Source organism: Haliotis rufescens, unplaced genomic scaffold (genome assembly GCF_023055435.1).
Source record: "Haliotis rufescens isolate VD_foot unplaced genomic scaffold, xgHalRufe1.0.p SCAF_51, whole genome shotgun sequence".
Lineage (NCBI taxonomy): Eukaryota > Metazoa > Mollusca > Gastropoda > Lepetellida > Haliotidae > Haliotis > Haliotis rufescens.
Window position 1 is genome coordinate 1,914,332 of NW_025964235.1, and position 25,671 is coordinate 1,940,002.

At 46.3% G+C, this 25,671-nt stretch overlaps 4 protein-coding genes across 4 annotated transcripts; 1 reads left to right on the plus strand and 3 right to left on the minus strand.

The window, feature by feature from the left end:
* Positions 1-8,965: 8,965 nt before the first annotated feature.
* LOC125374095 lies at positions 8,966-9,727 on the minus strand (the record flags this gene model as incomplete). The annotated part of the gene is made up of 1 exon (XM_048384851.1): positions 8,966-9,727. A coding segment is annotated over one exon (762 nt), but the record flags the coding sequence as incomplete, so codon positions are not given.
* Positions 9,728-9,835: 108 nt separating this feature from the next.
* LOC125374082 (putative zinc carboxypeptidase) lies at positions 9,836-10,564 on the minus strand (the record flags this gene model as incomplete). The annotated part of the gene is made up of 4 exons (XM_048384837.1): positions 9,836-9,914; positions 10,024-10,046; positions 10,199-10,282; positions 10,496-10,564. Coding segments are annotated over 4 exons (255 nt in total), but the record flags the coding sequence as incomplete, so codon positions are not given.
* Positions 10,565-11,932: 1,368 nt separating this feature from the next.
* Positions 11,933-12,412, minus strand: LOC125374083 (glycine-rich cell wall structural protein 2-like). The gene has a single exon (XM_048384838.1). The coding sequence runs from the start codon at positions 12,410-12,412 to the stop codon at positions 11,933-11,935; it is 480 nt and encodes a 159-aa protein (XP_048240795.1).
* A 231-nt stretch (positions 12,413-12,643) lies between these two features.
* On the plus strand, positions 12,644-16,032 carry LOC124128220 (transcription factor ces-2-like). The gene is made up of 2 exons (XM_046491594.2): positions 12,644-12,900; positions 14,450-16,032. The coding sequence occupies exon 2, from the start codon at positions 14,460-14,462 to the stop codon at positions 15,246-15,248; it is 789 nt and encodes a 262-aa protein (XP_046347550.1). The 5' UTR covers positions 12,644-12,900; positions 14,450-14,459; the 3' UTR covers positions 15,249-16,032.
* Positions 16,033-25,671: the final 9,639 nt, after the last annotated feature.

Sequence of the window (25,671 nt, forward strand, 5' to 3'; positions counted from 1 at the left end):
CTGACGTCACCATGATATCAAGGTGTGCTATGACCCACACTGACCCACACATTGTTGTTCATACTGTGGAAGGTTCTGACGTCACCATGATATCAAGGTGTGCTATGACCCACACTGACCCACACACTGTTGTTCATACTGTGGAAGGTTCTGACGTCACCATGATATCAAGGTGTGCTATGACCCACACTGACTTACACATTGTTGTTCATACTGTGGAAGGTTCTGACGTCACCATGATATCAAGGTGTGCTATGACCCACACTGACCCACACATTGTTGTTCATACTGTGGAAGGTTCTGACGTCACCATGATATCAAGGTGTTTCTGAGACTTAAGTCAAACTTATCATGGTGGTTGATTTAGAAACCCAATTATTTTCGAACTCATCTCAGGGTTGGGATTTCATTTCTGACGAAGAATAAAGTTAATATTACGCTCTTCTAGTTTCTGCTGCCGACGGATTTGACATGATTATGACAGCCTGGTAAAGTGTTCCATATTTCATGACACTAATTATATTCATTTTTCATTCCCTAATGATGGGGAGATTGTGGCACCTCAGCGCGTGATGTGTCACAAGACTATTTCCAACAGGCACTTGTGTTCTCAGTCGCCCATTATAGAACACGCGTTATTCAATTTCCATCGAAATCATCGACATTTTCATCATTAAATTAAAGCTGACCAGGTCTATTGTGTGGGTGACACCTGCCGCTACTGACCAGTATGGATAGGCGACATCTGGCGACTCCAGCGCCAAATACGAGTGCCAGTAAAACACCCAGCTTTGCCCACGTCTCTTGTGCAATATGGCCGCTGTGGTCAGTTCTGGACGCCCCAGCTCAGCGACATTGTGTAAAGTGTCCATAACGACCAGCTGCCGCACTGCCCTAGCGCAACAATGCCGTCACGTTGCAGGGGACAGTTCAACTTTATCGAAAAATTGCTGATATTTGCAATTAATTGTCGGCGGGGTAGTATTTCATTATGGATCCATATAACTATTTATCATCCAAAACTGGCTTCCACGAGAGTATGGCTACAATGAAATTGCATTACAATGCATTGCAGGCCATTGCGATGTCATCGGTTACCGTGACGTGACAATCAATGCCATCACTAATCTCTCCCCCGCTGAAGCTGGTTAGATGCACGTTTAACACTCAAGACACTAGTTACTACTGTTGACAAACCGAACAGGATGATGCAAGGATGATTTTGGTTGATAAATGGAAACTCACACTCGAGTGAGACTCTCTCTGTGTGTCAGAAAGCATGTTGCCACGTAGGCTGCGATATGTTGGATGGATGTGATGGTCCACGACAGACACCAATCACAGGGGACCTTGCCGAGGCAAAAATCTAGCCTCTGAAATTAATTATTTTACAGTTGTTAAATTATAATTATAAAATATAATAAAAAAGTGCCCAGAGACTTTCTTTATTTTCAGAAACTGCAGTAATCTAGACTTGCCAAATATTATAGACTTTGTGTGTTGGCGGTTAGGTGCCTCACTCTGGCAGTGTGGGTCTAAATCCCGAAGGGTCTAAAATCAAAAGTACAAGACTCTGTACTTTATTAAGAAAGCATTATCCCAAACAGAACATTTGTTACATTTAACCACTTTCTAAACTGATATTGTTGTTCAAGGTTGTGGTTGTTGTTGTTGTTGTTGTTGTTAGTACGTGTTTGTTTCACAATTTGGCGAACTTCAGTCCAGTGACTTGCTGAAAATTACGTTCGACTCTGGGGTACTCTACTCTAGAAGTGACTCTGGGGTACTCTACTCTAGAAGTGACTCTGGGGTACTCTACTCTAAAAGTGACTCTGGGGTACTCTACTCTAGAAGTGACTCTGGGGTACTCTACTCTAGAAGTGACTCTGGGGTACTCTACTTTAGAAGTGACTCTGGGGTACTCTACTCTAGAAGAGACTCTGGGGTACTCTACTCTAGAAGTGACTCTGGGGTGCTCTACTCTAGAAGTGACTCTGGGGTACTCTACTCTAGAAGTGACTCTGGGGTACTCTACTCTAAAAGTGACTCTGGGGTACTCTACTCTAGAAGTGACTCTGGGGTACTCTACTCTAGAAGTGACTCTGGGGTACTCTACTCTAGAAGTGACTCTGGGGTACTCTACTTTAGAAGTGACTCTGGGGTACTCTACTCTAGAAGAGACTCTGGGGTACTCTACTCTAGAAGTGACTCTGGGGTGCTCTACTCTAGAAGTGACTCTGGGGTACTCTACTCTAGAAGAGACTCTGGGGTACTCTACTCTAGAAGTGACTCTGGGGTACTCTACTCTAGAAGAGACTCAGGGGTACTCTACTATAGAAGTGACTCTGGGGTACTCTACTCTGGAAGTGACTGTGGGGTACTCTAGAAGTGACTCTGGGGTACTCTACTTTAGAAGTGACTCTGGGGTACTCAACTCTAGAAGTGACTCTGGGGTACTCTACTTTAGAAGTGACTCTGGGATACTCTACTCTAGAAGTGACTCTGGGGTTCTCTACTTTAGAAGTGACTCTGGGGTACTCTACTCTAGAAGTGACTCTGGGGTACTCTACTCTAGAAGTGACTCTGGGGTACTCTACTCTAGAAGTGACTCTGGGGTACTCTACTCTAGAAGTGACTCTGGGGTACTCTACTCTAGAAGTGACTCTGGGGTACTCTACTCTAGAAGTGACTCTGGGGTACTCTAGAAGTGACTCTGGGGTACTCTACTCTAGAAGTGACTCTGGGGTACTCTACTCTAGAAGTGACTCTGGGGTACTCTACTCTGGAAGTGACTGTGGGGTACTCTAGAAGTGACTCTGGGGTACTCTACTCTAGAAGTGACTCTGGGGTACTCAACTCTAGAAGTGACTCTGGGGTACTCTACTCAAGAAGTGACTCTGGGGTACTCTACTCTAGAAGTGACTCTGGGGTACTCTACTCTAGAAGTGACTCTGGGGTACTCTACTCTAGAAGTGACTCTGGGGTACTCTACTCTAGAAGTGACTCTGGGGTACTCTTCTCTAGAAGTGACTCTAGGGTACTCTACTTTAGAAGTGACTCTGGGGTACTCTAATTTAGAAGTGACTCTGGGGTACTCTAATTTAGAAGTGACTCTGGGGTACTCTACTCTAGAATTGAGTCTTGGGTACTCTTCTCTAGACGTGAGTCTGGGGTACTCTACTCAAGAAGTGACTCTGGGGTACTCTACTCTAGAAGTGACTCTGGGGTACTCTACTCTAGAAGTGACTCTGGGGTACTCTACTTTAGAAGTGACTCTGGGGTACTCTAATTTAGAAGTGACTCTGGGGTACTCTACTCTAGAATTGAGTCTTGGGTACTCTTCTCTAGACGTGAGTCTGGGGTACTCTACTCAAGAAGTGACTCTGGGGTACTCTACTCTAGAAGTGACTCTGGGGTACTCTACTCTAGAAGTGACTCTGGGGTACTCTACTTTAGAAGTGACTCTGGGGTACTCTACTTTAGAAGTGACTCTGGGGTACTCTACTCTAGAAGTGACTCTGGGGTACTCTACTTTAGAAGTGACTGTGGGGTACTCTACTCTAGAAGTGACTCTGGGGTACTCTTCTCTAGAAGTGAGTCTGGGGTACTCTACTCTAGAAGTGAGTCCTGGTACTGGAACTGAATGGTGAATTGTTGGAAAGATTACGCGAGTCCGCCAAGTAGAAGAATCTCCTCCCTCAGGACAACCGTTCCAGTTCACACAAGTCATAATGCAACAGCTCCTGTACAGGAACGTGGAACCCAACCCATCAACCTTTTACGCCAATCTGACCCCATCTGAGGGTTTGATGGCAGACCAGGATTTGTTCTTCGAGAGAAAATGATATTTGTACAAGCAAGGGGACTACGTTTTAAAATAAATAATTAGATATTTTACACACAGGGAAGTTTCAATTATATAGTAGTGAAATTGGGTGGAGGGACATAAATTGTCGGGCAAAAGAAAGTAAACACTCATGTTTCATGGCTAAAATGAAACAAACATAAAATGGTAATTCGATGGTAATGTATTTGATACTGATATCAAAGGTCGTGTTTGGACCTTAAGTTTGAAATGTTTCTGCCGTGTTTTCAGACCAGCAACGTTTTGATAACGATTGTAATCATGTTTGTCAAATGTATACCTGCTTATTCAGTGTGGTTTTACGCCGCTTTTAGCAATAGTCCCGCGGGGACGCCAGAAATTGGGCTTCACACATTGTACCCGAGTGGGGAATCGAACACGGGTCTTCGGCGTGACGAGCCAACGCTTTAACTACTATGCTATCCCACCGACCCTACACATAGAGAAGAACACTAAGTATATGGTAGCGGTGATTAGGCACGATCACCTGCTTGACTCAGGTGACATAGCAATGCTTCTTTAAAGGTTTTGGCGACATGTATGTGTGGGTGTGTGAAATGTAGATGAAGTAAACAGAGCTACGTTGGGTGTGTCCATGGGAGAGTGTGCGTACCTGTGGGGAGCATCGGTGTGGGTGTGGGTGTGTGGGTGTGGGTGTGGGTGTGTGGCGGGGGGGGGGGGGGGGTGTATATGGATTTGGCTATGTGGGGTTAGGGGGGTTGGAGATTTTGTGGAGGAGAAATTACGATGGCGCCTGTATGTTGGACAGCAAATTATGAATTATGTGAACGATTTTCTATGCGATTCTGCGAACTTTTCAATAATGTCGGTGTATTTGCAATTACTGGTGACATCTATGTCGGTGTTTCTTCACTTACTGGCGACATCTATGTCGGTGTTTCTTCACTTACTGGTGACATCTATGTCGGTGTGTCTACACTTACTGGTGACATCTATGTCGGTGTTTCTTCACTTACTTGGGACATCTATGTCGGTGTTTCTTCACTTACTGGTGACATCTATGTCGGTGTGTCTACACTTACTGGTGACATCTATGTCGGTGTGTCTACACTTACTGGTGACATCTATGTCGGTGTTTCTTCACTTACTGAGGACGTCTATGTCGGTGTGTCTTCACTTACTGAGGACGTCTATGTCGGTGTGGCTTCACTTACTGAGGACGTCTATGTCGGTGTGTCTTCAATTACTGGAGACGTCTATGTCGGTGTGTCTACAGTTACTGGAGACATCTATGTCGGTGTGTCTACAGTTACTGGTGACGTCTATGTCGGTGTTTCTTCACTTACTGGCGACATCTATGTCGGTGTTTCTTCACTTACTTGGGACATCTATGTCGGTGTTTCTTCACTTACTGGTGACATCTATGTCGGTGTTTCTTCACTTACTGGTGACATCTATGTCGGTGTGTCTACACTTACTGGTGACATCTATGTCGGTGTTTCTTCACTTACTTGGGACATCTATGTCGGTGTTTCTTCACTTACTGGTGACATCTATGTCGGTGTGTCTACACTTACTGGTGACATCTATGTCGGTGTGTCTACACTTACTGGTGACATCTATGTCGGTGTTTCTTCACTTACTTGGGACATCTATGTCGGTGTTTCTTCACTTACTGAGGACGTCTATGTCGACGTGTCTACACTTACTGAGGACGTCTATGTCGACGTGTCTACACTTACTGAGGACGTCTATGTCGATGTGTCTTCACTTACTGGAGACGTCTATGTCGGTGTGTCTTCACTTACTGAGGACGTCTATGTCGGTGTGTCTTCAATTACTGGAGACGTCTATGTCGGTGTGTCTACACTTACTGGTGACGTCTATGTCGGTGTGTCTACAGTTACTGGAGACGTCTATGTCGGTGTGTCTTCACTTACTGAGGACGTCTATGTCGGTGTGTCTTCAATTACTGGAGACGTCTATGTCGGTGTGTCTACACTTACTGGTGACGTCTATGTCGGTGTGTCTACAGTTACTGGAGACGTCTATGTCGGTGTGTCTTCAATTACTGGAGACGTCTATGTCGATGTGTCTTCACTTACTGAGGACGTCTATGTCGGTTTGTCTACAGTTACTGGAGACGTCTATGTCGGTGTGTCTACAGTTACTGGAGACGTCTATGTCGGTGTGTCTACAGTTACTGGAGACGTCTATGTCGGTGTGTCTTCACTTACTGAGGACGTCTATGTCGGTGTGTCTTCAATTACTGGAGACGTCTATGTCGATGTGTCTTCACTTACTGAGGACGTCTATGTCGGTGTGTCTTCAATTACTGGAGACGTCTATGTCGGTGTGTCTACAGTTACTGGAGACGTCTATGTCGGTGTGTCTACAGTTACTGGAGACGTCTATGTCGGTGTGTCTACAGTTACTGGAGACGTCTATGTCGGTGTGTCTTCACTTACTGAGGACGTCTATGTCGGTGTGTCTTCAATTACTGAGGACGTCTATGTCGGTGTGTCTTCAATTACTGGAGACGTCTATGTCGGTGTGTCTACAGTTACTGGAGACGTCTATGTCGGTGTGTCTACAGTTACTGGAGACGTCTATGTCGGTGTGTCTACAGTTACTGGAGACGTCTATGTCGGTGTGTCTACACTTACTGGTGACATCTATGTCGGTGTGTCTACACTTACTGGAGACATATATGTCGGTGTGTCTACAGTTACTGGAGACGTCTATGTCGGTGTGTCTACAGTTACTGGAGACGTCTATGTCGGTGTGTCTACACTTACTGGTGACGTCTATGTCGGTGTGTCTACAGTTACTGGTGACGTCTATGTCGGTGTGTCTAAACTTACTGGAGACGTCTATGTCGGTGTGTCTACAGTTACTGGTGACGTCTATGTCGGTGTGTCTACAGTTACTGGAGACGTCTATGTCGGTGTGTCTACAGTTACTGGTGACGTCTATGTCGGTGTGTCTACACTTACTGGAGACGTCTATGTCGGTGTGTCTACACTTACTGGAGACGTCTATGTCGGTGTGTCTACACTTACTGGAGACGTCTATGTCGGTGTGTCTACAGTTACTGGTGACGTCTATGTCGGTGTGTCTACAGTTACTGGAGACGTCTATGTCGGTGTTTCTACACTTACTGGTGACGTCTATGTCGGTGTGTCTACACTTACTGGAGACGTCTATGTCGGTGTGTCTACACTTACTGGAGACGTCTATGTCGGTGTGTCTACAGTTACTGGAGACGTCTATGTCGGTGTGTCTACACTTACTGAGGACGTCTATGTCGGTGTGTCTTCAATTACTGGAGACGTCTATGTCGGTGTGTCTACACTTACTGGAGACGTCTATGTCGGTGTGTCTACACTTACTGGAGACATATATGTCGGTGTGTCTACACTTACTGGAGACGTCTATGTCGGTGTGTCTTCAATTACTGGTGACATATATGTCGGTGTGTCTACAGTTACTGGAGACGTCTATGTCGGTGTGTCTACACTTACTGGAGACGTCTATGTCGGTGTGTCTTCAATTACTGGAGACGTCTATGTCGGTGTGTCTACACTTACTGGAGACGTCTATGTCGGTGTGTCTACACTTACTGGTGACGTCTATGTCGGTGTGTTTTCAATTACTGGAGACGTCTATGTCGGTGTGTCTACACTTACTGGTGACGTCTATGTCGGTGTGTCTACAGTTACTGGTGACGTCTATGTCGGTGTGTCTACACTTACTGGTGACGTCTATGTCGGTGTGTCTACACTTACTGGTGACGTCTATGTCGGTGTGTCTACACTTACTGGTGACGTCTATGTCGGTGTGTCTACAGTTACTGGTGACGTCTATGTCGGTGTGTCTACACTTACTGGTGACGTCTATGTCGGTGTGTCTACAGTTACTGGTGACGTCTATGTCGGTGTGTCTACACTTACTGGTGACGTCTATGTCGGTGTGTCTACACTTACTGGTGACGTCTATGTCGGTGTGTCTACAGTTACTGGTGACGTCTATGTCGGTGTGTCTACAGTTACTGGAGACGTCTATGTCGGTGTGTCTACACTTACTGGAGACATCTATGTCGGTGTGTCTACACTTACTGGTGACGTCTATGTCGGTGTGTCTACAGTTACTGGAGACGTCTATGTCGGTGTGTCTACACTTACTGGTGACATCTATGTCGGTGTGTCTACAGTTACTGGTGACGTCTATGTCGGTGTGTCTACACTTACTGGTGACGTCTATGTCGGTGTGTCTACACTTACTGGTGACGTCTATGTCGGTGTGTCTACACTTACTGGTGACGTCTATGTCGGTGTGTCTACAGTTACTGGTGACGTCTATGTCGGTGTGTCTACAGTTACTGGTGACGTCTATGTCGGTGTGTCTACAGTTACTGGTGACGTCTATGTCGGTGTGTCTACACTTACTGGTGACGTCTATGTCGGTGTGTCTACACTTACTGGTGACGTCTATGTCGGTGTGTCTACAGTTACTGGAGACGTCTATGTCGGTGTGTCTACAGTTACTGGAGACGTCTATGTCGGTGTGTCTACACTTACTGGAGACATCTATGTCGGTGTGTCTACACTTACTGGAGACGTCTATGTCGGTGTGTCTACACTTACTGGAGACATCTATGTCGGTGTGTCTACACTTACTGGTGACGTCTATGTCGGTGTGTCTACAGTTACTGGTGACGTCTATGTCGATGTGTCTTCAATTACTGGAGACATCTATGTCGGTGTGTCTACACTTACTGGTAACGTCTATGTCGGTGTGTCTACACTTACTGGTGACGTCTATGTCGGTGTGTCTACACTTACTGGTGACGTCTATGTCGGTGTGTCTACAGTTACTGGTGACGTCTATGTCGGTGTGTCTACACTTACTGGTGACGTCTATGTCGGTGTGTCTACAGTTACTGGTGACGTCTATGTCGGTGTGTCTACAGTTACTGGAGACGTCTATGTCGGTGTGTCTACACTTACTGGAGACATCTATGTCGGTGTGTCTACACTTACTGGTGACATCTATGTCGGTGTGTCTACACTTACTGGTGACATCTATGTCGGTGTGTCTACACTTACTGGTGACGTCTATGTCGGTGTGTCTACAGTTACTGGTGACGTCTATGTCGGTGTGTCTACAGTTACTGGTGACATCTATGTCGGTGTGTCTACAGTTACTGGAGACGTCTATGTCGGTGTGTCTACAGTTACTGGTGACGTCTATGTCGGTGTGTCTACACTTACTGGTGACATCTATGTCGGTGTGTCTACAGTTACTGGTGACGTCTATGTTGGTGTGTCTACAGTTACTGGTGACGTCTATGTCGGTGTGTCTACAGTTACTGGTGACGTCTATGTCGGTGTGTCTACACTTACTGGTGACATCTATGTCGGTGTGTCTACAGTTACTGGTGACATCTATGTCGGTGTGTCTACACTTACTGGTGACGTCTATGTCGGTGTGTCTACACTTACTGGTGACGTCTATGTCGGTGTGTCTACACTTACTGGTGACGTCTATGTCGGTGTGTCTACACTTACTGGTGACATCTATGTCGGTGTGTCTACAGTTACTGGTGACGTCTATGTCGGTGTGTCTACAGTTACTGGTGACATCTATGTCGGTGTGTCTACAGTTACTGGAGACGTCTATGTCGGTGTGTCTACACTTACTGGTGACGTCTATGTCGGTGTGTCTACACTTACTGGTGGCATCTATGTCGGTGTGTCTACAGTTACTGGTGACGTCTATGTTGGTGTGTCTACAGTTACTGGTGACGTCTATGTCGGTGTGTCTACAGTTACTGGTGACGTCTATGTCGGTGTGTCTACACTTACTGGTGACATCTATGTCGGTGTGTCTACAGTTACTGGAGACGTCTATGTCGGTGTGTCTACACTTACTGGTGACGTCTATGTCGGTGTGTCTACAGTTACTGGTGACGTCTATGTCGGTGTGTCTACACTTACTGGTGACGTCTATGTCGGTGTGTCTACACTTACTGGTGACGTCTATGTCGGTGTGTCTACACTTACTTGTGACATCTATGTCGGTGTGTCTACAGTTACTGGAGACGTCTATGTCGGTGTGTCTACACTTACTGGTGACGTCTATGTCGGTGTGTCTACACTTACTGGAGACGTCTATGTCGGTGTGTCTACACTTACTGGTGACATCTATGTCGGTGTGTCTACAGTTACTGGAGACGTCTATGTCGGTGTGTCTACAGTTACTGGAGACGTCTATGTCGGTGTGTCTACACTTACTGGTGACATCTATGTCGGTGTGTCTACAGTTACTGGAGACGTCTATGTCGGTGTGTCTACAGTTACTGGTGACGTCTATGTCGGTGTGTCTACACTTACTGGTGACGTCTATGTCGGTGTGTCTACACTTACTGGAGACGTCTATGTCGGTGTGTCTACACTTACTGGTGACATCTATGTCGGTGTGTCTACAGTTACTGGAGACGTCTATGTCGGTGTGTCTACAGTTACTGGAGACGTCTATGTCGGTGTGTCTACACTTACTGGTGACGTCTATGTCGGTGTGTCTACAGTTACTGGTGACATCTATGTCGGTGTGTCTACACTTACTGGTGACGTCTATGTCGGTGTGTCTACACTTACTGGAGACGTCTATGTCGGTGTGTCTACAGTTACTGGAGACGTCTATGTCGGTGTGTCTACACTTACTGGTGACGTCTATGTCGGTGTGTCTACAGTTACTGGTGACGTCTATGTCGGTGTGTCTACACTTACTGGTGACGTCTATGTCGGTGTGTCTACAGTTACTGGAGACGTCTATGTCGGTGTGTCTACACTTACTGGTGACGTCTATGTCGGTGTGTCTACAGTTACTGGTGACATCTATGTCGGTGTGTCTACACTTACTGGTGACGTCTATGTCGGTGTGTCTACACTTACTGGAGACATATATGCCTTTACACACATGGCGTTCTTCTGCTAAAGCTTTAAGTAGTTAATCTGTATGGAGAAGGATTATTCATCTATTAATTTGATTCCCTGGCCCCATGGCCTGAGATGTTAGACTGGTTTAGTTAGTCGGACATTCCTACATCGATCGTGGGGAGTTCCAGGACACAACCCGGCCTTTGTTCAATGACTTCTCTCTGCGTCAACCTGACCGAGGCCGTTCTAGGAAAGGAAGCGAATGGGCCCCATTACCCCACCCCTCCTCTCACCCCTCCGACCAGACAGCCGGACCCGTTGTATTTCAGTCCGACTTATATCATTGGGCGCAGTGTTGCTTTATATTGCTAACACAACAAACAAAGTAATATAAACTGTATTTCCGTTGTCTGAATCTACATGACATTATCTGGAAAATTATTTGAATTTATTCATTTCAGAATTTTCGAACTCTGGACGTCCTTCTTTCCAAAACACCTGCAAATATTATTCTGTAATTTATTTATTTGATATCGTGTCTCGCCACTTATCGGTCCAGCAAATGTCAGGCTCGCCCTTGTGGGGTCGCAATACTACGTAGTCATAGATATAAAAGGCGTAATTAAATCATTGTCAACGTGTGATTCCATCTGCACAGACCCAATACTGAAGCAGACGGACGTTCATCTGACGAGGTTGGAGCGCGTATGTATTGTCCACATAATCCTATTTGTCGAACATTCAACAACTTTGCCATGATTCTTCAATGATTATGTGTGCGCGTGTGACAATATGGCCGCCTACACGTGTGTCCAGCTCTGTTCCCATGGCGTCCTTTCGGTGACAAAAGAGTTCTGTGAATGTGGTCAGTTGCTGGTTGGTGCCCATAACAGTCCACTCAAAGTCATCACAGTAAAATCAAAGGAAAAATTAGAAAATCGTCAATTTGTTTTAAGCCAGTGATGAGTAACCAAACATGTTATACTACCAAACGAAAGTTAAGGACCAACCGATTCCTTTATGTAACTATAGTGACTCTGTCGTGGCATGATGGGCTAACTCGATGGTATTATGAGGGACACGGATGGTCCTTAACTTTGTTTTCAATAGTATATTATGTGGACTCATAAAAATTATGTATTTTTTTAATTCTTAGTTTGAAAGATCAAAGGAATCCACTGTCAAGCTGTTGCATCTCCCAGCCAGACCCCCTTCCCTGACCCCCTCCCCCGACCCCCTTCCCCGACCCCCTTCCCTGACCCCCTTCCCTCCCCTGACCCCCTCCCCTGACCCCCTTCCCTTCCCTGACCCCCTTCCCTGACCCCCTTCCCCGACCCCCTTCCCCGACCCCCTTCCCCGACCCCCTCCCCCGACCCCCTTCCCTCCCCTGACCCCCTTCCCCGACCCCTCCCCTGACCCCCTCCCCCGACCCCCTTCCCCGACCCCCTCCCCCGACCCCCTTCCCCGACCCCCTCCCCCGACCCCCTTCCCCGACCCCGACCCCCTTCCCCGACCCCCTTCCCCGACCCCCTTCCCTGACCCCTGCGTTTGACCAGCTGTGCCCGGTGATGATCGAGCGCCGCATATGACCCCTGTCCGCTGGCAGCCGTGAGATATGACCGACGGTCATTCCTGCCTGTCTCATAATGTTCAATGTTACTCGCCACCACTCGGTCAGTTAGGTCACGCTGACCCAAGCATCAGAGCGGAGCTATCTCTATTAGCACCCTTGTGATCGTCTTATTCTAACTGGACAATTATTTGGCGGGTTAGTATCTCTTGGTGTTACGCAATCCTCATCTTAGAGTTAGCCGGACACAGAGATGGCCATTGGATTACCACAGTGAGAGAGAGAGAGAGAGAGCTATTAATAGCGACTGGCCAGTACTACGTCACGGCAGCTCTTTATGCAGCCATTGTGCAAGCGGGTCACTCCGAGTTCACGCATTCGCAAACACTGTATAAGCATTGGTCACTGACAGCGCGTCAGTTTGGCTGACCAGTGTTGGAGTGGAGAGATCCGGGACAGCGTCCGTCTGCCGCTACAGCTTGGATACTGTTAGATTGTGTTCTACCTGGATAGCTACCCCTTTCCCCTTGCACTCGGATACCTCGGCACCGCACACATTAATAGTAAGTATTAGAACGGCAGCATAGGTCAGCGTGACATGGCACTGGACACGACTGTACTTGACCAATGTGGAATCCGGTCCCCAGTGGTCAGTATCCAGACAGTGCGAGCTTTGGTAGTGGAGATCACTGTGTGGTAAGCGGAGTCGTGGACGCAGCCCCGGAACTGTACGTGCCACACCTACCTGATCCAACACCACCCTCAGAGCAGTTCTGGAAGGTAACATGTGAATGCGTGTCTCTGTTGGAGCTTACCGTTTACCAGGCAAGGCCGCACTGGAGCCTATATGGAGCCTATATGGAGCCGATATGGAGCCGTAATGCATCATCGATCAACACAGTAACGTGGACGTGCGATTCAAATGCAGAAATAGTCATGGGACTTATGTTTTGCTAGACATTCATGTGTTTCGCTAGACGTTCGTGTGTTTCCTAGACATTCATGTGTTTCCCATCGGCCACATATTATGCAATATATTCTTCCGCCTGTTACACAATCCCGGAATCTATGTTGATGTTTCTGTTCTTATTTAAACATATATATCTAGAGTCTCTATGCTCTTTACAAAGTTACTTTACTGTGTCATTTATAAACCACAATTGTTATGTATTTCGTATATTTATTCGTGGTTTATAACACCCGCCTGTAATCGTCCCGATCTGTTTAAGTACACTATTAATTTTTTAAATGATTTAAGATATGACTAGAAGGATGCGTTAATTGAGATTCTCTAAGACATTCAGAACTGATCTATTGAGTAATGGGTAACCAAGCTGATCCTCACAGCCCTGTCTTGTTGACCTATCTCCCAACTGTGGAGTCTAGCATAGAACCGTTATGTCGCCTCCTTGCGCTCCCCCCACCCTTGACGGACAATCGTAACCCTCTACACCATGTATATTACAGTTTGTTTATTCAATTTCTTAATTTATCATTTTGGTGAAACTTTCCGCAACTCTTACCGAAGTCTTTAGTCGGGAGGTAAGATAGCAGAGCAATATACCACGTCTCAACAAAGAAAGGTTTGTTATAAATTATAAGAATAATTGTGGAAATTAAAATTTCGAGGCTACCAATATATTTCTTCATTGCTGGCCTGTGTTCTAGGTTTATCTTTAAGTGGCATTAAGCTGTATTATTAATCAAGAGAGTTAACATGGATACACCTTTTGACGTTCATGTTGATCACACCGACTGAAGCCCCCAGCTCAGCTAATTCTTCTTTAATGTAATGACCAGACTTGACCGCTCTTCAGCCAATGACTAGAAAAACATCCTGACCACCACTACGTCACACGCACCGAAATGTCGCATTGAAAGAATTTAGAAGTGGAAACATGTGACTGTTTTCGAGGTAGTTAAATGATAAGAACATATAGTACTCAAATTAAGTTACAGAGCACCCGATTCTTTCATATGACTATGGTTAATTTGCCTTGGTAGGAATGATTATGCATGTGTATGCGTGTATCTGATGGTGTTAACACTTTATGTGATTATGTTAACGTTTATATCTGATGATGTTAACGCTTTGTTTCTTTATTATTTCAGTACATGAGCCATGGCCGACACAGCCCTCGACCTGAGCAAACCGTCCCTGCCTCCACCCACAGAGCGCGTGGCCCCCCTCCCCCCCTCCCTGCCGTCCCTGCCCCCCGACATCAGCAGCGACTCCGGCCGGGCGTCTACGTCTTCCACCAGCTCCAATGACGAGCTACGCCAACATCTTCCCGACCCCGAGCCCAAGGGCCGGGAAAGTCCCGTTGATGTGAAACCCCCGCTGATGTCCCCGTCTCCGTCGGTGGACAGCGCCAGTATGTCTGAGGACGACGACCTTGACAAGTCAGACAGAGTTGCTCCAATCCGGCCATTCAAGATGTACCCGATGGACGCCTACTCCATGTCGGGTAGCCCCATGGCTGGGATGTCGGGGATGGGAGGCCTCAGCCCAACTACCGCCGCCGCTGCCGCTGCCGCCGCCGGTCTCAGCCCCTCCCTCGGTGTGCCGTCCATGATGGACCCGTCATCTGTGTCGCCCTTTGCTATGACGCCGATGACGTCACACTTGCTACAACGGAAACGAAGGGCAGAGAACCGCATACAGATTCTGGAAGATGCAAAGAAAACAATACCGGTACCGGAAGAGCGAAAGGATGATGCATACTGGGAGCGGCGGCGGAAGAACAACGAGGCTGCCAAGCGGTCACGTGATGCACGGCGGATGAAGGAGGAAGAAATTGCAATGAGAGCTGCCTACCTCGAACAGGAAAATCTCAAACTCAGGGCGCAGGTTGCCATCTTAAAGAACGAGACAGCAAAACTGCACTATATGTTATACAACAGAATGTGATGCGGGAAACTAAGGACTTCCGCTATCTCAGGGAAACAAACTGTCACGCCCCGCGCCAAGCACGATAGTGATGCCCATGGGCCACGCCCTGCACGTGAAAGAGACACGCAAAGGCAGGGGGCGGAGACACCACCGAGTGAGTGAGTGAGTGAACGCGTCCAGCGCGGATGTGTGCCGGTGACTAGAACACGAATCTCAAGTCACGTGACACAGTGCACGTGCATATGTGTGTATATTTTTGTACAGACTCATGTTTCTAGATCAGCGACTCAGGTTGTGGCGGTGCTGTCTGGCGGTGGAGAGGCCGCCGTGCCGGCTGCTGTGACTAAACACTACTACCTCATGGATAAGCTTGAAGCCCCTCTCTCGAGGCATTCTGTTATGTTTCGTATTCTTTCTAGCTAGGTACAAACTGTTTTTACTTGGAAAATGTGATGAAGATTATATTTACATGAGTGTAAGTGCTATCATTAGATGATACTGTCGACGATGACGTCCCAGAGCGGACGTAGATATGGTTGTCGCAGGAGCGAGTTCTATCTATACAGCGTGTAAGTGCTATCATAGGCCCGGCAGACATAGTAGCTAGACTAGAAGCCCAGATGTTTCTCTCTTATATATCATTATTACTATTTTTATTGCTATTATTATTATTTGGATTATATATTGTCGCTGCTTCTCCCTCCATCAGCCTGTGCATTACTTGGTGCAGCTGCACTGTGAGCTGACCAAGGCAGAGTATTTTGTCATCTACACATTTGTATGAATAAACAATACAGAAAGACCCACCTGTTCCTTTGTGTTTACCTACAGTCCGGAGATAAACATTTTCTTTTCAGATTTGCGGGTTTTTTTATTATTCGATACCCGGGCATATTTTGCTGAACCGGATATTTCCAATGTTAAAATTTCAATAACACTGCGTAACTGAACACACAATGGACGATACTGTAAAATAACAATGCTTTTTAGTCAATCGGATTCCGGTACACACATTGGTTGTAAGTCTGGGTTTATGCCATGTGCACCCAAGAGACAGTGGCTGCGTTAACAGGTGTACATGCAGCTGTAGAGCGATCTTACTCTGTGACCGCGGGTACAGCAGAAGTGACTGCGAGGTAGATGCACGCACGCACACACGCATCCAGACACACACACACACACACACACACACACGCACGCACGCACGCACGCACACAAACACACACGAAGCGTTAAGAACGTTTGGCGCAAGTGGACCTTCACTGGAGTGGCTAAAGGACCGACCATTGGAACTTTGGGTGGTGGGTGCTGGGATAGTGTATCGAGATAGGATATTTATTTCAGCTACAGCTACAAAACCAGATATGTTTTATTTAAAGCTTGATTTATTTTAAAAAATAAACACAATGTACTTTTTGTGTCAGGAAATTTCTTTTTTTTCAACGGTACGAAGCATAATTATTTATTGCAAGAATATAATCCCAGCCTACCTCCCCCCCGACCCCCGAATATCAAATGGTCGGTCTCTAACGTCACATCTCCACCCCCGACCCCCGAATATCAAATGGTCGGTCCCTAACGTCACATCTCCACCCCCGACCCCCGAATATCAAATGGTCGGTCCCTAACGTCACATCTCCGCACCCTGGGTCGTGCTTCCTGAGCGCAACAGTAAGGATACTTTTACCATTCTCTTCAGCTGAAGACTTTATCTCCTACAAGTATCGTTCCCAAACTCAGTAATTTAAACTAAGAGTAAGACCCACATGTCCCATGGCGGATCTACATGTGTCGTCTGCCACAACTAACTTCAAAGGCTGGTTTTAAGTCAATGGTTGGCTGTACCCTCGATACTGTCCTGAGTCTAACTTCCACAGGTACGCGTTGAACTTGTTATCGGTTGATTCACTTATTTCTTATGGAAGAGAATTTATTGATGTCAACTTCTTTATTATGAGGAACACAACGTTTTGGAGTATATGCTTACTCCTTCATCGAGTGAAGGAACAGTGAGTGTAAATGAGAAACGTTAGCAATTATCAACTGAAATAATGATTCATAGTTCCATGACTGTAAGTGTGAACGTCGGGGTTGCCAGCGTCGCCAGGCAATAGGTTGCCATGCACTGATTCGGCACTGTCTGTGACAAACATCGCCGTGGGGGTAAGTGACAGCTCAGAGTTCCATGTGTATCTTAATTGTTGGATCACCACACGTGTTAACTGACTTAGTGAAGTACACCACAGTCATGCGCACTGATGACTTTCAATTACATCACTACCACGGGATGATTGAGGACCGCGTGACCTGAACGTTTCTCTTGGGTGTAAACAAACGCGCTTATTATGAAATCAGAGCAGCCCGGCCTAACGGAAGCCTTCCAGGGCGGTTTATAGATTGTTTTGCGTAAATATTAAAATATCCCCACTGTGACAGTGAAGAGTGTGACAACATATCTTTACACATCGTGATCCGTAGGGTTTCGGTGCCGTACAACCATTGTAAACAAAGGATAAATGCGCACAAGGAAATAGTTTTTCACATTTTAGGATATTTCATCAAGAGCGTAAACGATTTCATGACATATGTACATCTATATGTGGCTACGAGGCTACTGACCGCAAGGACCACAGTGTTGGGGCGTGAGTGTGACGTCATCCCAGTCTGTCCTGTGATATGTGAAGACAAGCATAAGTGTGACGTCACAACAGTCTGCCCTGTGCGATAAAATGAGACGCGTGTAACGTCATATACAGATTGTCCTAAGATAGATGCAGATACCAAAGTCTATATTCCTCATATTCAATCCTTTACTTCATCCTGTCTTTGAAGTATTTTCACAATACATCTTCAACACCAAGAATCAACACGATAACCACGAGCACACTAATTCACGTAAACAAGACTGAGTTATATGAAAGTTCACATGCGCCGTGCCAGGCGTGTTGAAGAATGTCTGACCTCACTGTGACCACGCAAGGTCCAAACATCCTCCACATTTAAACCGCCCGCTAGCAGCAAGACAGGAGATACTCCACTGGCAACAGGCGTGACGTCACTGTGTATGTTGCACCCCTGTAGCTCACCTGGCCACGTCTGTTTGTGCTATCCCTGAAGCTCACCTTAAACGTGTGTTTGTTTCATGGCTATAGACTTCACACGTTTCTCCGTATATACCAAATAGGAGACCTACACCAATAGGGAACCTACACCAATCGGGAACCTACACCAATAGGGAACCTACACCAATAGGGGACCTAGGCCAATAGGGGACATACACCAATAGGGGACCTAGGCCAATAGGGGACATACACCAATAGGGGACCTACGCCAATAGGGGACCTACACCGATAGGAGACCTACACCAAAGTGGACCTACACCAAAGTGGACCTACGCCAATAGGGGACCTACACCAATAGGGGACCTACGCCAATAGGGGACCTACACCAATAGGGGACCTACACCAATAGGGGACCTAGGCCAATAGGGGACCTACGCCAATAGGGGACCTACACCAATAGGGGACCTACACCAATAGGGGACCTAGGCCAATAGGGGACCTACACCAATAGGGGACCTAGGCCAATAGGGGACATACACCAATAGGGGACCTAGGCCAATAGGGGACCTACACCGATAGGGGACCTACGCCAATAGGGGACCTAGGCCAATAGGGGACATACACCAATAGGGGACCTACACCAATAGGGGACCTACACCAATAGGGGACCTAGGCCAATAGGGGACCTACGCCAATAGGGGACCTACACCAATAGGGGACCTAGGCCAATAGGGGACCTACACCAATAGGGGACCTACACCAATAGGGGACCTAGGCCAATAGGGGACATACACCAATAGGGGACCTAGGCCAATAGGGGACATACACCGATAGGGGACCTACACAGATAGGAGACCTACACCAATAGTGGACCTACATCAATAGGGGACCTACACCAATAGGGAACCTACGCCAATAGGGGACCTACGCCGATAGGGGACCTACACCGATAGGGGACATACACCGATAGGGGACCTACACCGCATTATACCACATGGGTAGGATGACGTCATAGAGAACAGTCAAAATATCACCTCTGTCGACAGGTCACCTTACTGCCCATCATGCTGTGAAAGATTCGAACATTGATATCGATTTCCATGCACAGAGATGACGACTACTTTTACAGTTCTGTTTATTCCAGTAAAATCTTGTTTGAAAAAAAGCAATTATTCAGAAACATGTTCACAAGTATTATGGGAGCCACCCCACCTTGCACATGTTTCACGTTCTCCATCGAGAACATGGCGTGTGTGTGGAAACGGGGAACAGTCAGTGTCAAACTCATCATACTTAGAAATACAACGCAATGGCAGCATTGGCACACATGTAGAACTAATGGACCAATCCTCCTGTTGACGTCCCTAGTAACCATATGACATCACAAGCGGTAGTTTATCACGGCAGTAGGCTGACGTCATGGAAGGTCTAACCGAAGCAGTGCAGAGTTGAGGAAATAATACAATCAGTCCTGTCACGTCCTTGTGATTGAACACCTTTGAAACTCGATGACAAAAGACGAAATTCAGACAAAGAGATGGGTCCAATGGATAAGCGTTTTAAAGTGAGTTTGAACTCACTTCTTTTGCTGAAGAGATGCAAATGGTTAGAAGAAGAAGAAGAAGAAGAAGAAGAAGAAGAAGAAGAAGAGTTATTGTACATAAATACCCACAGGGGACAGGGTACAAATGACCACGAGTAGCTACTTTTGATATATAGAATGTAACGTAAATGTTGATATTTAAGGTCTAGAGAGGAGATACAAATTTTCTGTGCAGGAACATTTTGTAAATGACAGAAGAGATTTTTTTGCAGAATGCTCTTGCGGATTTAGTAGTATGGTATTGCGCCCATAGCCATGAAGGTAGGCAGTGTGATGTGGCTGCTGCATTGGACGTAGACAAAGATATAGTCTAGGCAGTTATTACACAACACATGTCCCTCCACTAAATGTGTTTCTTCTTGTGATTGCATAGTCTATGAAATATTTTACTACGCAATACACTTCTATAATCTAATTGTTTTTTCCTGATTTGAATAGAGCTGGCTGGACTTGCTTTTTAGTATTCTACATTGGTTATGTTTTATTAAACACATATATTCCGCAGACGTGGTGCAGTACTACAGGGGATGATGTGCCTCTCTGACCGCTGTGTGGAATACCATGGGGAGAGAGGCTGTTGCTATGGTGGGCTTGCCTGGTCAACAGGACTGGTCAGCTGCCGAGCCAGCGAGCGGCCTTCGCTCTCCGACCAGGCCTGTACAACACCACACAAGTCATAGTTAGGTCATCGAGCGGTCAGCGCGTGAATAAAACACACACCTTGTTCTGCAACCCGAGACGCTGACCGGTCACGTGGTCCGGGCTATTCCGACGGATAAAAGAAGTGGAGTTTAAGATGAGGTCATTGAAACGGCAACATGTGTGTAACTGACCCGTCTCGCATGTACACGTGATGCTTGCGGCAACAGTTCCCCACCCCCCAGTCTTATCTTCCTCCCTCCCTTCCCCTCCCCGGTCCACTCTCTCTCCCCCGACCGTCCCTCACCCCCACTCTGATAAACATGCCCCTTGTTCACATGTCTGATGAACATCTCAGGTCAGTCTTACACCCGCCCCGGTGAAGGCTTACCAATGAAAACTAACAGACTGCAACAAAAAATGGTCTACGTCTTCAATACACAAGGAATCGGCAACATAAAACAACGAGAACGTAACCAAAAACTGAGAAACAGCCTCATAAATCTGAGAGCACGCTGCCAAAAACATGGAAACGGCAACACTAAAAGCAGAAGCCATAACCTGGTGTCAGTAGCCAGTATATGAAGGTTTCACTGGAGGTGCAGATGCCCCGACTCGGACTAAAACCCAGTTCTGTTGTCTGCTGTGCGGACACGTTCACCACTGGTCTACAGTTTAACTACGTGGTATAACAGGCTCAGATGTAACATCGGAGGTGCTGAGTAACGTCGATATAACAAGCTTAGATGTAACGCTGTGTTGTTAGCCTGACTTCTTATGTATCAGGTTTTTTAGTTTATAGAAAATTGTTACTGTTTTTACTTGGAACGTTTGCGCAATAAAATCTTGTATCTTGTTGTTTCTTGTATAAAATCTGAAGTGTTGAGGAAAGCGAATAAAATAAAATGCTAAGATATACCCTCTGAATTGTGTCATAACGAATGACCAGAATATTGAGTTTTAATCTTAAAGTGTTGAGTAGTTGTTTTAAAATGCATGAAATTGGATAAAACCAACTTATGTTTCCGTGTTTAACATGAACTGAGTTCACGCGAAGTCTCGCGTTGGACGTGACTCGTCATCGCAGTTGACCCGAGTATACCCACCGCGTTATCGACAGTAAGTAAAAGTGGACGAGGCCACGCAACCATTGCCCAATTGACCGGTTCACGACCTGGGAGGCCTGCCAACTGCGGCCATGTTATCCAAACTTACACAAGTTCTCGAGAAGTCGGCTAATGCAGACTTTGTGATGCCTTGCGTAACTGTCCCTCTTTCTGGCTGGGCGGGGACGGCCCGACGTCAATCGAACCTTGCGTAACGTCTGACCGCTACAGTCGACACGTTGCGTTGAACGCTGAACATAATTGCATGAGTCTTGTGCAACCCAAATAAGCAGGCCGCTTATACAAGTGATTAGTGGACCTGTAGGGTCGTGAACTCGACAAGCACCTGTTTGGCCACCAGTCGTGACGTCACAGGCACAAAGAGAACGAGGGCTTTTAGAACCATGAATCCGTAAGACTAAGATTTAAATTCTCTTAACAGCACTTAAATACAGAGTGTTTCTTGTGACAGGTCGAAGGTTATATATTCCTAGTTTATTGACAGAGAGACAATGATTCGGCTCCTCTTCACAAAGCTTCATTGAGATGCCGGCGTGAGAAGACCACGGTCCCCACCTACCCCAGCATAGACTTACTTTTAGTCCCGGAAACAGAGTTATCTTATTTAAAAATATATCTACAAAATACAAAAAATATGTAATGTGGGGTGTCTGTGCCTCTGTGAGTGTGCCTGTGTGCGTGGTGTCTCTGTGTGTGTCTGACTCTCATCTTTGTGTGTGCCTTTGTGTGAGTGTGCGTGTGTGAGTGTGCGTGTGTGTGTGTGTGTGTGTGTGTGTGTGTGTGTGTGTGTGCCACTGTGTGTGTGTGTGCCACTGTGTGTGCCACTGTGTGTGGGTGTCTGGGCCTCTGTGAGTGTGCCTGTGTGCGTGGTGTCTCTGTGTGTGTCTGACTCTCATCTTTGTGTGTGCCTTTGTGTGAGTGTGTGTGTGTGGTGTGTGTGTGTGTGTGTGTGGTGTGTGAGTGTGCGTGTGTGTGTGTGTGCGTGTGTGTGTGTGTGTGTGTGTGTCCTGTGTAAAACCTACATACACACAGTACTGAGACAATAGGTAGTGGGGCATGCGCAGTCCACATGTAGTGGTGTATAACGGCATGATGCAAGTGAAATACATTGTTCAGTATTTGGATATCTACCATAATATGATGGAAAATGTATATTTCTTAAATGATCCAATTCACGGCGTTCTGATATATAGTGGAAGACATCACCAACATTAATTTTACAAAGTGAGCAAAGACCTGTCTTCCGTATTGACAGTAAACCATCAACCAGTTTCAAATGGGGTAGAGGTTGGAGGTTCTAAATGAGTAAGTTAAGAAGTAAACACAGTAAACAATCTTCCATTAAGGGGTTCTACAGATCATGTCCTTGTAGAATCACCACTTACTGTCCTGTTCATGAACTAAATGTGATCAGACCTGTACATTGTGAAATACGCTGAACTTCATGAGCAAGAGGGAACTTAAACTCTGTTGGACAATTAGTAGTCTGTACATAATACCTGATAGACCTAACTCACACCAGTATGATGCCATTCTAAACGTAAAAAAACACTTTAGTGGAGATCTTTCCAACTCCCCGTACAACATGAAATCAACATGCCTAACCTTCAAACAATATACTCTGCAAAAACACGAAACGCAAAAGTGATTTAGGATTATATTTTATATATCATATTAATTTTCAACAGATGGTAATCGATTGTTCAAAATTGGCACACAACGTTGTCTTTGACCGAGGTTCCATGTGGCACACATGGAACAGTAGATTTTCAAGGTGAAGGTCATCTGTTCTCAATAACTTGTATGGCCGCCATTATAGACCAAAACTGACTGGCATCGTCGTCTCATGGAAGCAATCAGATCCCGATTTGTGGCCTGGGGAATGTTCCCCCACTCTGCCTGCAGTGCTGGTGCCAACTGTCGGAGGTTCTGCGGTTGTTGCTGCCGCGCTCGCAGTCGTTGATCCAGTGTATCCCATAAATGTTCGATTAGGTTTAAATCTGGAGACCTGGAGAGTCATGCCAGGACCAGGATGTTGTGATTGCTGAAAAAGGCTTTCATCCGCCTTGCCGTGTGAGGTCGGGCGTTGTCTTGTTGGAAATGACGTTCGCTTGCTGCATAATGGGAAGGACGTTTGGTCGAAAAATCTCATCCGTGTAACGTTGTGCCGTTAAATTCCTCAAAATTCTACCAGTCTAGGAGATGGCTGCCCACATCACGCCACTACAATATATGGTTGTATGGTCTCATATGGTTGGACCGCGTACGTGGTCTAGTGGTAGTGCGTCAGAGAGCGGAAGGTCGGGAGTTCGTTCCCCGGTCGTGTCATAGCAAAGGACGTAAAAAGATGTACTTGTTGTTACCCTATAAATCGGCATCAGTCCGGACCAGTACAAGCAGCCACGCACACACACGCGCGTCTATGCACGTCGCTATATAAGTGCAATAATCTTGGACGCGACGTTAAACCCCATTTCACCTCACCTCATGTGGTTGTGTTTGTGCGATTTTTCCATCTTTTCACCAACTTTTCTGCAGTACCTCATTCTTTCCACACAAATCAACACCAGTCTATGCAGAAATGACCAATTCATATTTTGTATTAATTTTGTTTGGATGTCGATTATTTCAGATATTTACGATATTACTACTTTTTCGTTTCTTTGCTTTTGCATAGTATATTACAATATCTTAAATTAACCAATATAACAGTATATATCGAAACTTCAGGCCTCGGATCCATACATCAATGTGGGTTGAAGAGGATTGTCAAATAATTTCAGTTGACGGTCATTTTTTACTTCTAACAATCGTATTTTCTCAAAATGGCAGGGGCGTTGGGGAGGTCTAGTGGTTAAAGCGTTCGCTCGTCACGCCGAAAACCCGGGTTCGATTCCCCACATGGGTACAATGTGTGAAGCCTATTTCTGGTGTCCCCGCCGTGATATTGCTTGAATATTGCTACAAGCGGCGTAAAACCATACTCACTCACTCACTAAAAATAGCAGACATTGCTCTTGAAGATTGGTCAGATAACCGTTCAATAGCTTTACAAAATACAAAGACTAGAAAGACATGTTGTTTTTTACTAAGTAGACTAGTATTCCGAAGTCTTAAGTAAAAGGCAAGTTTAAAAGATAGTTAAAGCAACAGTTTTTGCAGTCGGCACCAAACTATTATTTATGACTTCCCAATAGAATGCCATGTAGACTTGTGGACATAATCTCGTCCGCTGTAACAACATGCATGTAGGTCACAGTTAACCTTTATCACTGTATGCTGACTGAATATATAGTTTAGACTATGTAGCAGCAGGTGTATCTGTAGGATGACTGTTCATGTATGGGACTTATAATAGTAGTGTACCCCGTCACGCTCGCGACTTTTTCCAGGATGGCGGCACTTCCGGTTTCGGTGCACGCTGGAATACACTTAAACCAAAAGTGCCACCATCTTGAAAAAAGACGCCATATCACGGCAAGATAGAGGCACGTCCGGTCACGTGACCGGATGTGGCGCCATATTGACGGGATCTCGCCTGAAGTGACAGGATCTCGGGGGACGGGACGGGATTAGGTTTGGGTGCATGCGCGGAGGAGAGGGGAAGGAGGCTAGGTGGCGGGTGATGTGAGGGACTGGGCGGGGAGGGGACGATAGATGGAGTGGCGAGTTGGATAAAAGAACAATAAGAAGTAGATAGCTTCGAGGATGTGTTTCATGCATTCTTTTGAGACGGTGAAGCTCAGACAGCGCAGACACTGGAGAACATCCATGCCAGAAACTGCCCAAGTATTCATACACAGTGTGTGTCGTGGAATCGTTGCCGTCCACCATGTACCGACTGCCATCAGCACAATTAAAGCCAACTTCACCGCCGTTACAGGCATGCTGTATGTACAGGTCAGGATGTTGATGCATAACCCAGTTGAGCCAATGGAGACACTGAAGGCGGTAACGACACTGCGGTCTTTGGTTCAAAAACTGTTTTCGAAAGGTCAGCATGCAGACCA